Here is a 13142-nt window from a genome sequence, read left to right as displayed (position 1 = left end):
AGGCAGTGTGAAGGGAGAATTAGTTACTTGAGAGAAGATGATTTATGGGATGGAGATCATGGACTGGGCCCCAGTAGCTGCCTGGAAATGTTGGGCTCAAACTTTGATCTTCAGACCAAATGTCCACTGAACTAATTACCTTTCTCTCTTCTAATTTTAAGAAAAGGCAAATATATATTATTAAATCACGGCTTTCATGGATCAGTTAATAAAATTCAACTGCCACTGTATTAGGTTCATGGGAAGATTTCGAAGTGAGCCCAGCCTCCCCCATCCCCCCTACGCCTGCTATCATGTTATCAGGTCAGTGAGTCACATAAGAAAAAAAAGACGCCAGTCCTGTGCTTGGAAAGCACATTCTAGTTATGGAAATAAATATGTAAACTTATGCATAAATGCTATGATGAGGTCTATAATAGAGGGGAAAACTGGGGGACTAGTTCTCCCTGGTGCAAAGGGCAGGTCAAGGAGGTAAAGATAATTTATCTCAGAAAGACAACTTGGAAATGAGTATTTCAGACAGAGGGAGGGGTAGGAGGAAAGGAGGAAGGTGTGCAAGCGTGATTCAAGGAGCAGGGAGCCATCTCCCGGGCCAGGAAGCTGTGTGTTTCGATATGGGTGGCAGTTGAGAAGCAAAAGTAAGATTTGAGGATGTGCCAGGACCATTAACGGCTCCCACAGATTGTGGCTATCTTCTGTGTCCTACCTATTCCATGAACAATTTCCCATATAAGTGGAGTTGTTGAGCGAATGTAAGTTTGCACAAAGAGCAAACTTGACTCAAGAGACACAGCCCAGGGGTGGGCACATGTACGACATTTTCTGGAAGAGCCGAGGATGTGAGAGAGGATATGACAGACAGATGGCTGAACAGGGAACTTGAGGACACTTGAGCGTGAACAGGTGGAGCCAGGCTGAGCTGGGGACTCAGGAGAGATTGTAATAGGGGAACCAGGAAGCGCAGGGCAACCACTGTGGCTGTTGAACTTCAGTCTTCTATTTCTGCATCCTTTATTTTTATATCCTCCACAACTAGACAACCTCCCCGGGACACCTGGCTGGGCTTTACCAGACTCTCAGTGGACACTGGGTGTCCCTGTGTGGTCTGTGCACTAGTGTTCCTGCCTCTGGCTGAGCAGTTCCCAGCCCTTGTGTGCCTTGCCCTTTGCCAGTGTGGGAGGGTGTGCAGAACCGGCTCAGAGAAGAAGCAGTTAGTTCCTGAGTGATGCCAGAAGTTAGCCGTGGACGATTCGGAGCCCTCGGTTCGGCGGTGCCTCCGAACTGTCATTGCAGGCGATGCTGACCATGCGAAAGGGCCAGAGGACCATGCAGGAGCCAAGGGTGCCCTCCTGACTCACCTGTCATGCTTGCTTTGTTCACCATCCGGTAACATATTGCCCGTATTCTCCTTCACCTCTATCTAGCCAAAGTCGGCTGGGTCATGTGGCTCATTCCGTGAGTACTTAGGCTAGGTAATCACTACACAGGCAGCTTTCATTTACAATGTCAGTTACCTCATCTAAATAGAGCATTTTTCTAGCACGAATGGATCGGGCATCTATTTAGGATAGATACCCTGATTCAAGCTACATGCTTATTTATTCCCATTATGATTGGGTGACTCCCTCCCCCACCTTGAATAGGAAAGGGATTTTTTTTCTCTTTTGAAATACCTATAGTCAGTCAACCAGCTTATGTAGGGCCCCCTGCTATACACTAGGCATTATATTAAATGCTATGAATAAACACTAAGATAAATAAAATTCCTTCCCTCAGTGAGCTTACTACCTAGTGGGTGGGAGGGAGGGGCAAAACAGATGCAAACACGGAGAAATATTAGAATATTTGGTAAACACCATGGACACCATGGTAGAACTCTATCTGGCTATTCTAGGAGCCCCAAAGAGGGTATGATGGGAGCAGAGGAGCTACATCAAACTGGGGGAAGGAGTTGACCAGGTGGAGGAAGGGAAAGGGTGTTTGCTCAGAGGAGTGTGCAAAGCAGTGGAAGCAAGAGCACCAAGTTGAAAAGCAATGGATTCGGTGTGTTCATGGAACCAAATTATCCGGTATAGTGGCGAGCCCAGGAATGGCGAGAGGAGGGATGGAGAGACAGGCAGGGGCTAGACAACCCTGGGAAGGAAGCCTTTTACTGGACTTCATCCTATGGGTGTGGGGATGGAGGTAGAGAGCTTTCCTGCTCAGGGAGAACAGAATGTGGAGAGCTCTGGGCACAAGGGAGTGAGGGTCAGATCTGAAAGGCCCTCAGCTGGGCTGACACGGATGGCAGAGAGAAGAGCTGCGTGGGATGGTCTGGAGAGCATGGGCCTGAAAGGGAAGCCTCGTGAATGAACTTGAACTTGGTCTTTAGGGCACAGAGGTTGAAATAGGGGAGTGACGTAATCAGCCGCCTGTTTTATGAAGATCACGGCAGCAGCTATTTATTTGGCAAGTGATCAAAAGGGGATCAGTCCAGGGCTTCCCTGGTGGCGCAGTGGTTGAGAGTCCGCCTGCCGATGCAGGGGACGCGGGTTCGTGCCCCGGTCCGGGAAGATCCCACATGCCGTAGAGCGGCTGGGCCCGTGAGCCATGGCCGCTGAGCCTGCGCGTCTGGAGCCTGTGCTCCGCAACGGGAGAGGCCACAACAGTGAGAGGCCCGCGTACCGCAAAAAAACCCCAAAAAAACAAAAAACTGGCCACGTGGTTGGCACTCGGGTTCTGGTGAGCAGTGATGGTGGCCTGGACTTAGAGGTGGCAGAATGTGGGAACTTGGGCCACATTTAGCATGTTGTGCCTATTCCCGATTACCAGACAAACAGAACAAAAACCGCATCATGACACTTCAGGTATTCATTAAAATTTTTTTTCTGTGTCTCCGTGTCCTGCCTCCACCCACATTAATTCTACATACTCTTGGCACAAACATCCTTTCCTTGGGGAAGCCGCCTTCAACCCCCAGACGGCTGCTCCCACAGCATCCTATATGTCCCTGACTGTAGCTGTTACAATGCTTTCTCATACTTACAGGGTCAGCCTGTCTCCTCTGCTACATTGAACTCCATGTGGTCAGGGGCTCTTTCCAGATACTGTTCTGTTCTTAGTGCCTAGTACAGTGCCTGGCATATACTGGGTGCACCACAATTTGTTGAATGGATGAATAAATGAATTATTAATTCAGATAGGTGGGATCTTTGTATTTTAGCAGGAGGATTCAGAACATTTTAATGGGATCCAAGCTAATGCCTATCTTTTCCCCCCTCAATACAGTGTGATATTTTTAGGAACAACAAAAAGACAATTAGTGAGTAAAATATTGGCTTTGATGATTTTTAAAATGATTGTAGATATCACTCCATACTTCTAATATTTCTTCTTTATTTATTTATACTGAGATCATTGACATTGAACATTGTCTTAGTTTCAGGTATACGACATCATGATTTGCCTCTCCCACACACCTTGAAGTGGCCCTTTTATCGTTTGTTGTGAAGTGTCATTCAGCTGGTTTTCAAGTCTTTTTCAGAGGGAATTGTTCCATTTGTAGCTGTAGATTAGGTGGGCCTCTGGGAGGAGGGGGTTCTGGATCTTTCTACACCACCATCTTGGACTGCCCTCAGTATTTCTAATATATAAGCTAAAGAGCCCAATAGCCACATTTTAAGCAAATATTTATAAATAGGAACACCAATTCTCTGGCCATTTATTTTGAAACAGAGGCAAATTGCCTTGCTGAGAATTGAAGAGCCCTGAAAATCTGGCCTCTCCTCTCAGCCATCCTTACTTCCAGTGCCATCCACCTGGAAAGGCCTGGATGATCGGGTCTTTCTCCCGTCCTCCAGTGTGTGCTGGTGTCACCTCGCTGCTCATGGAAGTCGCTGTCTGGAAGCACGGTCCATTGTGACTACTTTCCAGTGTTAAAGATCTTGTTCTTCCCGGGAGCATCAGTGCAAATTTACCCTTCGTAACATTTTTCTTGGCTGGTGTAGACATTGTAGAAGTTCACCTCAGCCATGGCTCAGTTCAAACATCTTCTCTGGGTGAGGAAACTTGCCCGATGGAGTCAGGGCTAGAACCTGGATCTTCCCATTAAGGCCACTTGCTTCCTACAGTTCCCAGCAATGTCCTCCTCCGCCTTTACACTGAACACACAGGCCACACGACTCAGTCCTTGACTCCACGCTCTGTTGTTCTTTGGTTGTCTTATATGCTCAGTCTTACCTGTGTGACAAGGCATGTGACAAGGCAGTAAAGTCTTTAAGAGCAGAGATTGTGTGACATGTGGTTGCTTTCCCCACCAGCATCAGGACTCTGTGTGTGTTTGTGTGTGTGTGTGTGTGTGTGTGTGTGTGTGTGTGTGTGAGATAGTAGAAGCCAGGTGGCAGACACTCCCTAACACAGCCACACCCAAGACACATTGCTTTCGCTTGACCACCAGACCCTGGAGGTCCACGCGGGCCTCACACAGCGACTCAAGTCCAGAGAGCTTAAATAATGAAAGAAATGGATGTGTTGGGTGTGTGCCCTACCTCACCAACTTTTGACAGCCTTTCTTGTTTTTTTCCTTCCTTTTTAAATCTTAATTGCGTTTTTATTTTTATTATGGTATATTTTTCTGTACATTGATCAAATGCGTGGCTTTATTTTATTTATTTATTTTTTCGCTGCTCTGTGTGGCTTGCAGAATCTTAGTTCCGTGACCAGGGATCTGAACCCACGCCCTCGGTAATGAAAGTGTGGAGTCCTCACCACTGGACCACCAGGGAATGCCCTGGGAAGCTTTTCTTTAACTGAAAGATCGACACATTTTGTTGACAGAATCGGACAAGGATTTTACCTATGTTCAGAGACAGGAATGAAATAACACAAGGGGACATATTTGGGATGTTTACCATCGTTCTTTTGGGGGGCGGGGGGCGAGTTGTTCGTGTGTTTTCATTCTCCCTGTTCTCTCCCCATTCAGCTTATCTGTTTTCCCTCCCATCAGGGTTTCCTGCTGCGGGGCTCTTTCTCCGTCACTGTGAGTGTGGCCTAATAGAAGACAGAGGGGATGAAGTCCATCCTCGATGGCCTTGCAGATACCACCTTCCGAACGATCACCACAGACCTCCTCTACGTGGGTGCCAATGACATTCAGTACGAAGACATCAAAGGCGACATGGCATCCAAATTAGGTTACTTCCCGCAGAAATTTCCTTTAACTTCCTTCAGGGGAAGTCCCTTCCAAGAAAAGATGACTGCGGGAGAGCACCCCCAGTTAGTCCCAGCAGACCAGGTGAACCTCACCGAGTTTTACAACAAGTCTCTGTCCTCCTACAAGGAGAACGACGAGAACATTCAGTGTGGGGAGAACTTTATGGACATGGAGTGCTTCATGATTCTGAACCCCAGCCAGCAGCTAGCCATCGCCGTGCTGTCCCTCACGCTGGGCACCTTCACGGTCCTGGAGAACCTGCTGGTGCTCTGCGTCATCCTCCACTCCCGCAGCCTCCGCTGCCGGCCTTCTTACCACTTCATCGGCAGCCTGGCCGTGGCAGACCTCCTGGGGAGCGTCATCTTCGTCTACAGCTTCGTCGACTTCCACGTGTTCCACCGCAAAGACAGCCCCAACGTGTTTCTGTTCAAACTGGGTGGGGTCACAGCCTCATTCACGGCCTCCGTCGGCAGCCTGTTCCTCACGGCCATCGACAGGTACATATCTATTCACAGACCCCTGGCCTATAAGAGGATCGTCACCCGGCCCAAGGCCGTGGTGGCGTTTTGCCTGATGTGGACCATCGCGATTGTGATCGCCGTGCTGCCTCTCCTGGGCTGGAACTGCAAGAAACTGCAATCCGTGTGCTCAGACATTTTCCCTCTCATCGACGAGACCTACCTGATGTTCTGGATTGGGGTCACCAGCGTGCTGCTGCTCTTCATCGTGTACGCCTACATGTACATTCTCTGGAAGGCGCACAGCCACGCCGTCCGCATGATCCAGCGCGGTACCCAGAAGAGCATCATCATCCACACGTCCGAGGACGGCAAGGTGCAGGTGACCCGGCCGGACCAAGCCCGCATGGACATCAGGCTGGCCAAGACCCTGGTCCTGATTCTGGTGGTTTTGATCATCTGCTGGGGCCCCCTGCTCGCAATCATGGTGTACGACGTCTTTGGGAAGATGAACAAGCTCATTAAGACAGTGTTTGCCTTCTGCAGCATGCTCTGTCTGCTGAATTCCACCGTGAACCCCATCATCTACGCTCTGCGGAGCAAGGACCTGAGACATGCGTTCCGGAGCATGTTCCCCTCGTGCGAAGGCACCGCGCAGCCTCTCGATAACAGCATGGGGGACTCGGACTGCCTGCACAAACACGCCAACAATGCAGCCAGCGTCCACAGGGCCGCGGAGAGCTGCATCAAGAGCACGGTCAAGATCGCCAAGGTGACCATGTCTGTGTCCACGGACACGTCTGCCGAGGCTCTGTGAGCCAGACGCGTCCCTGGCAGCACAGGAAAAGAAATTCTCTCTCTCTCTCTCTCTTTTTTTTAAAAGCTCAAAAACCCAGAAGAGTCTGTCGTCTCATCGGTTATATTTTTTTAAGTTGACCGCGCTCAGTGAAAAGGTGATTGTCACCGTGATCAGTTTTCAGTTCTCTAACGTTTCCATAGTGTAGGTCCTCAAACTCAGTTCTCCGGGGGTTTACGGTGAAGAAAGGCTGTTGTTTAAGGGACGGGAAGGTCCTTCAAAGTCTCAATGAAATAGGAGAGAACCTTTGGCTACACAATTGGAAGCCCAAATACCCATAGAAAAAGGCCATCAAATGAGTAATGCCTTTGTAATCACAACTTTCATTATAATGTGAAATGTACTTGTCCGGAAGTAATCAGAGATGTCCATTTTTACAACAGTTATAGTACTAAAGTAAAGCTATTTTGTAAAATGTAGTGTGTCCTGTGAGATGTGTATCAGTGTTTACCATGTGTTATTTATATTTGTCTAGTCCAGCAAAACTGCAAGGTGGGCTTCTACAAGAACAATGGCACATAAGCAGTGGATATATGCCAATGAGACCACTTTTTAAAACATTACTGCCCATGATGTAACTTTAGAAACCTTAATATTTTTTTCAAATATCTCTATTTAAATTTGACATTGAAATAACCATAAAGGTTTATTTTTCTGTTAATCCAACAAGAAGAATTTGAAGACTGTCCAAAGTCTTGAGCAGAATTCGTTGACACTTAAAAATTTCTTAGTCCAGCATTTTCATACGAGGACTTGTGTTATCTTCTGGACTATAGCTGTTCTGTTGGGTGATGGATTACAATCAGAACAGAAGAGAGACTGCATGTTGACTTTGGCTGACACCTCCGACTTTCTTTAGACTTTAGCTCTTACTGGACCTCTTAAGACAGCATGTGTCAATCTTAATGTATGTTGTTATCACTGTGCAATTGCTGTTTTCTTGAAGAGTATTGCATCCTTATATTCCAGGTTTAAGTAGATTTCATGCCTGGGTGGCCAAACAACAGTCTTCATTTTTTCTTAATTGAAAAGAAGTAGTGTCTGGATCAGTAAAATTATACTGTGTGTGAGTGTGAATATAAATGTGTGTGTGTGTATGTGTGTGTGTGTGTGTGTGTGTTTCTATCCTGTAACTGTTCTAGTAATGTCCTAAAGTGAGAAAACTGTGACCACGTGTAAGCTGTTCCCCTTGCTGCACTCTTGCACATGAATTCAGTTTCTAAAATTGAGTTCTTCCGGAAATCTAGTTGATAAAAATACTGACCATAAGCCTTCAGAACCCTCTCCCTTTGAAATTGGGTCAAGTAGTACTAAACTGACCTTTAGGTATTTCACAAGACCAGCGTTTAGCAAGGAGTCATCTATAATGAGCCTTCAGGTCAAGGTCTGTGTTTACAGTGTTCATGTCGGGAAATGGGAGTGTTTTGGTTTCTGAGCACCTAATATTGATCAAGTCCACGGAGATGTAAGTCATTATAAGGGAAGTAGCTCTGAAATAAAACCCCCCAGTGGTAACATATTTTAGTTGTGTGTGTAGGCAGCGTGATCCCAGTTTAAGTAGCACTATACTTTGCTCACTGCAGTGGGACTACCAGATCCGGCTTATGTGGTAAGAAGACCTATCAGACGGTGGGTGAGACAGAAGAGGGCAGTGAGGACCTGACACACTCGTGATTGAGGCCTGGATGTCCTACGGCTGCTTCTGCGCTTCGTGCAGATGCCCTTGGTGACAGCCCAGCGCCCAGCTTTGTCTGTGTAGGTTTGGGCTCTTTAAAGAACAGGCCTCTCCTCTGTTCCTGATTAACAAGAGGTGCTAAAGCATAAATATGAGCATGGCTTGCTTTCTTCTTACGCCCCGTTTCATACTCCTTAATGGTGCCACGGGTGCTCTGAATTAGGCCCTTTCCCAGTAAGCACTGATAATGCTTAAGAAGCCACCTGACTCTGACAGATTTTACTTACAAACTATCTTCTCCCTAAACAGATAAAGCATGGCTTTTGCAGGGCCAGGAGGCCTGCATAGCCTGATGTAAAGCAGAGAGCTAGCATTTATCTGGTGATTGCTAGCTATGTGGTACCCAAGCAGCCTGATGGAACAATGTCCTTTCTTGCAGTGTAAGGCTGAATGTGGCTTGTGGGCCAAGCTGAGATGCCTTTAATTGTCTGTACGGCTCGAACCTGCCTGCTGGTTCCCTCACTTTACCTCTCTGTGATATGCAGATGATATGCTCAGTGTGCTAGAGGATTAATAAGATCTCTTTAGAAGAAGAAAAGATTATTTATGAAAAAACTCACCAGGGTCTAGTTTCCATTGAAGAATTGCCACTCTTTTGTTCTAAATTACCCTGAAGATTAATCCACACATCTCAGAGCTCACTAGGCAATACCAACGCTCTTCTCACAGCTATGAAGACCTGGTGAAGAGGAAATTCTTGTTATTGGTAGAAAAATTCCAGGATTCATTTTTGAAACTGTATTTGTGTGTATGCAATGTAGATTTTATAGTGTGTTGTGCTTATAAGATCTCAGTCATATATAATAAATTAAGGGACAACGGGGCTGACAGCACTAAACTTGGTGCTTATTGATATTCTAAGAAATATCTGTGAAATATCATCATGTATGTGTTACACCACCTTCATTTTAAAACATTTAAATGAGTTTGATTCACTCTGATACTTTTAATATCATTTCCTAACCCAAGTGACTCAAATGTTCTCCCCAATGAATATACTCATTAGCATTATTATTCAATAGTGTCATTCATTAATTAGTCCCTTAATGAGACCCACTGATTGACATATAATTTAGATTGCAGTAAGCTTTATAAGGTCTACCTGCAGAGTTATCTGCTCTCCTCTGAGGCTGACATATGTGTCCTGATCTTGCATTTCACCATCCTATATGTCTTTAGATAGGGCCAAATGCCAACCTGCTCAATTTCTTCAGAGTAATGATGAGCCTTTCAATCCCAGACTAACAGTTTTCTTTAGAAAAGAAGGGCTGTCTCCAAGAACCCCTAATTTTCCACTCCGTATGAAATAAATGTAAAAGAAACACAGATCTGGAAGAAGCTACAGACATATGCCTACACTTGAGATGATCCCCAAGCCTCCCGTCACTTTGAGTCAGGTCTATGTGGCATTAAGTGTCATGGAATTTTGGCCGTCTAAACCCACACTGCAGGAGACAAGCCCAACCTCCAGATGAGAATTTTGGCCCTTGATGAGTGGCATTCTAGTTACTGTCCTCTTGATCGATTTCTGCCATCCCATGTCTGTAAAAGAGACCACCAATATCATGAGCAAAATTAGATGTCTCGTGTTCTAACTGTATATTTGTATGATATTTTAAAATCTCCTAAATGCTGGGCAACGGCTATTAACAATTGTCTTGCACTGGCCTTCTGATGAAATGTTAACAATGCCTATTGTAATATAGACAAAACATTTTATCTACTGGTTTGGGCTGAATGTATGTAAATAGGTTTTTAAAAAGTCAGATGTTTAAGCAGTAGCCTACAAATCAGTAATTTTCAGATAGGAGAGTTTCCTTACATTGCCGTGGCATCCTAAAAGCTATCTTCACGTAAACTTAGTGTACCAGGCCTGCTGAGGATCCAGAGTGCTCAAGAAAGGAAACCTTTCCTTGTAATAATATGAATTAAGATACCAGATGATCTGGATTCTTATTTCCAATGTTTCAAGTGGAAAACAAAGCTCTTTATTGTCTGTAAATCAAACATGATTACTTTTCCTCTTAGAAGAATATTGTATTGTTAGATGTTTGTTGAGCTGGTGACATCCTTGCAACCGCTGCAATATCTTTGTTAGTAATAAAACTTTGTACACAAGTACTAGTAAGATTGTTATTCAATGTAGCTTCAGTCATTAGATTACTATAGTGAAGTAGTACTAATGTAATATTTACAATGTATTAAGCCCACGCTATATTTTAGTTCAATGATGTAGTTAAATTGTTATTTATTCAAAGAGAAAACATCCCATCATGTCTATTGTCCGAAGTTACCTGGAATCAAATAAAAATTCTAGATTATCACAAAGAACATACAGTGTTTTTGAATTCTGCCTTATTTCACAGTCTGCTGTTAAAACACTTGGGGTTTAAATTCTAAAAGATTGATTTGTTCCCCAAAAGCAATGAAGACTTTATTTGAGAAATGGGTATAGACTGGATTAATATATTAATTTTTAACATAGGAAAAACATGCAAAAAACCATCATTTACATAATAAAGGACAAAAGCCTGCCATACCTTTTATGTCATTATTTAATTAAAGCATTTAATGATTTTGAAGTAAATTAAAGCAAATGTACTATTCTCAATGTATAAATTAAGTTGGAACATAGCAGACAGTAAAATATATAAATTTAAAGAATTTATAACATACATTTGGAACCATGTGAAAAAGATAATTACTTTTCACCTTAACTTATAAAAACAAATTTTTATCTGAACAATGAGAAAATATTTTGAAATTGTTATAATGAAGTATCAATAAAAAAGCATTACAATTAAGTTTACACAGTATTACTGTCTGAAATAAAGTATGTTCGTAGTCAATTTTGAAAGAAGACTTTAAATTTTTCAAATGATGAATTGACAAATATTTGAAAATAGATTATCTTTATTTTCTTAATAGCTATAATTAAAACTCTTCATTCTTCTTTTATTAAACATTGTAGTTAACTGCATGAGATAAATGCTTCTAACAAAGAGCAAATGACGTGTTCTTAATTCTTAAATTTTATACTGGGGTTTGAAGGGAATAAGATACTTATTTCAATATCTTCACAAACATCTTGAAACTCAAAACTGATACCAATCAGTAATACATGTGGCCATCTATATTGAAATATACATTAAGAATGATGTAGAAACAGAAAACCAATTGAGGTATGCAAGAAGCGCCAGAGTATGCCCCCAGATGGTTCCAACTGGAAAAATGTCACCATCCTCTTTAGAATATTCTATGGCAAGTGTTTCTCCTGGTTTGAAGGTGATAACATGTGAAGTTCTTGGTACAGTCTTGGAATATAGAAGGTGAGCAATACACATTATCTTTGTTCGTCAACTCCTTGTCCCTGGAATGCTGGTAAGGGAAGTTTGGAGTGTACATATCTGATTAGTTTAGGAGGTGATGAAATGTGCAGCATGGGTGGGTCTCTGAACATCTCAAAAATACAGGTTGGGTTACTTGTGAACTACTTCACAAGTTTCTGGGTAAGGCTGAGTAATGAATATAGAGGATTATAGGATATATAGTTCCCTGTGACATACCCAAAGGGAAAGAGAGTGACAGGAAGGAATGACAAATGGGATGAGTAATTAAAGTATACAGTTGCAATCTCGGATTAAGAACCAAATGGAATTCTGGGACTCCCCAGTACTAACTGCAGCACCTTATTCATTGCTTTGAACATGGATGCGCAAATATTTGTAGAATAATGGAATAATTTTTCTTTTAACTCTAAGAAATTAGATGACGAATGCAGCACTTCAGTTGTTTATTTTAATAATAACAATAACAGAATTGTTCCCATCTTTGGGTAAGCCTGATCCATTTGAAAATGTTTAAGTGTTTACTACCTAGCACACAATCTTTTTGGCTAACATCAGAATCATGACAGATGTCAAAGATACCCACAAAGATATTGTGCTGGTGAGAACACTGGAGAAGAAATTATTAGACCCAGGATGTAGTTCTGGATCAGTCACTTTCTAGCTATTTGGCCTTGGACAAGCTACAACTCTGACTTGCTTTTCCCATCAGTAAAAATGCCAGTTCTGAAAATGTCAGTAGCATCAGATGATGTAAAGTGTTTTGAAGAGCTTTGAAAACTATGAAGGGCTACACCAATGTAAGTATTGGAATTAACCCGTGTTCAAATAATTCATTTTATCGTATTCAGCCAATGTCTATACCAGTCCTTTAGCTCAGGGGTCCCCAACCCCCAGGCAGCAGACCGCTATTGGTCCGCGGCCTGTTAGCAACCGGGCCGCACAGCAGGAGGTGAGTGGAGGGTGGGCGAGCGAACCAAGGTTCATCTGCTGCTCTCCATCGCCCCCATCATTGCATTACCGCCTAAAGCATCACCTCCTGCCACTGTCCATGGAAAAATTGTCTTGCACGAAACTGGTCCCTGGTGCCAAAAAGGTCGGGGACTGCTGCTTTAGTTAATAATCAGGAATAAAGAAGCTATATTCTGTTGTGCTTATGAGTGACAGGCATCGTACCAGCACTTTATATGGGCACTATATATATATATATATATATATATATATATATATACACACACACACACATATATATCTGTGTGTGTGTACAGATGTGTATGTGTATATATATATATATATATATCTCCTCAGCAGCGCTATCATGTAGGTGTCATTACCTTCATATTATAGGTGAGACAAAAGCTCAGTCAGGTAAAGACCACATAGCTAAGCTTAGAACCCAGGCCTTCTTGATTCCAAAGCCCATATTAATTTTATTAAACCGCAGTGCCTCCACTCATTCATCCATTATTTATTTAAAGCCATATATTCCACAAGTACGTGTCAAAAACTTCCCCTGCACTAGGAAATGCAAAGATGGAAACTTACCTTTTCTTAC

The 13142-nt window shown here is 43.4% G+C and overlaps 1 protein-coding gene across 1 annotated transcript; it reads left to right on the top strand.

Annotated features, from left to right (window-relative positions):
• Positions 1 to 5024: 5024 nt before the first annotated feature.
• Positions 5025 to 10558, top strand: CNR1 (cannabinoid receptor 1). Its single transcript, XM_033867552.2, has one exon. It carries the CDS (start codon positions 5048 to 5050, stop codon positions 6464 to 6466), a length of 1419 nt encoding a protein of 472 aa, XP_033723443.1. The 5' UTR covers positions 5025 to 5047; the 3' UTR covers positions 6467 to 10558.
• Positions 10559 to 13142: the final 2584 nt, after the last annotated feature.

This window comes from Tursiops truncatus, chromosome 12, assembly GCF_011762595.2.
Source record: "Tursiops truncatus isolate mTurTru1 chromosome 12, mTurTru1.mat.Y, whole genome shotgun sequence".
Taxonomy (NCBI): Eukaryota; Metazoa; Chordata; class Mammalia; order Artiodactyla; family Delphinidae; genus Tursiops; species Tursiops truncatus.
Note: the sequence above shows the minus strand (reverse complement) of the source record. Positions and strands in the feature narration are given on the sequence as shown.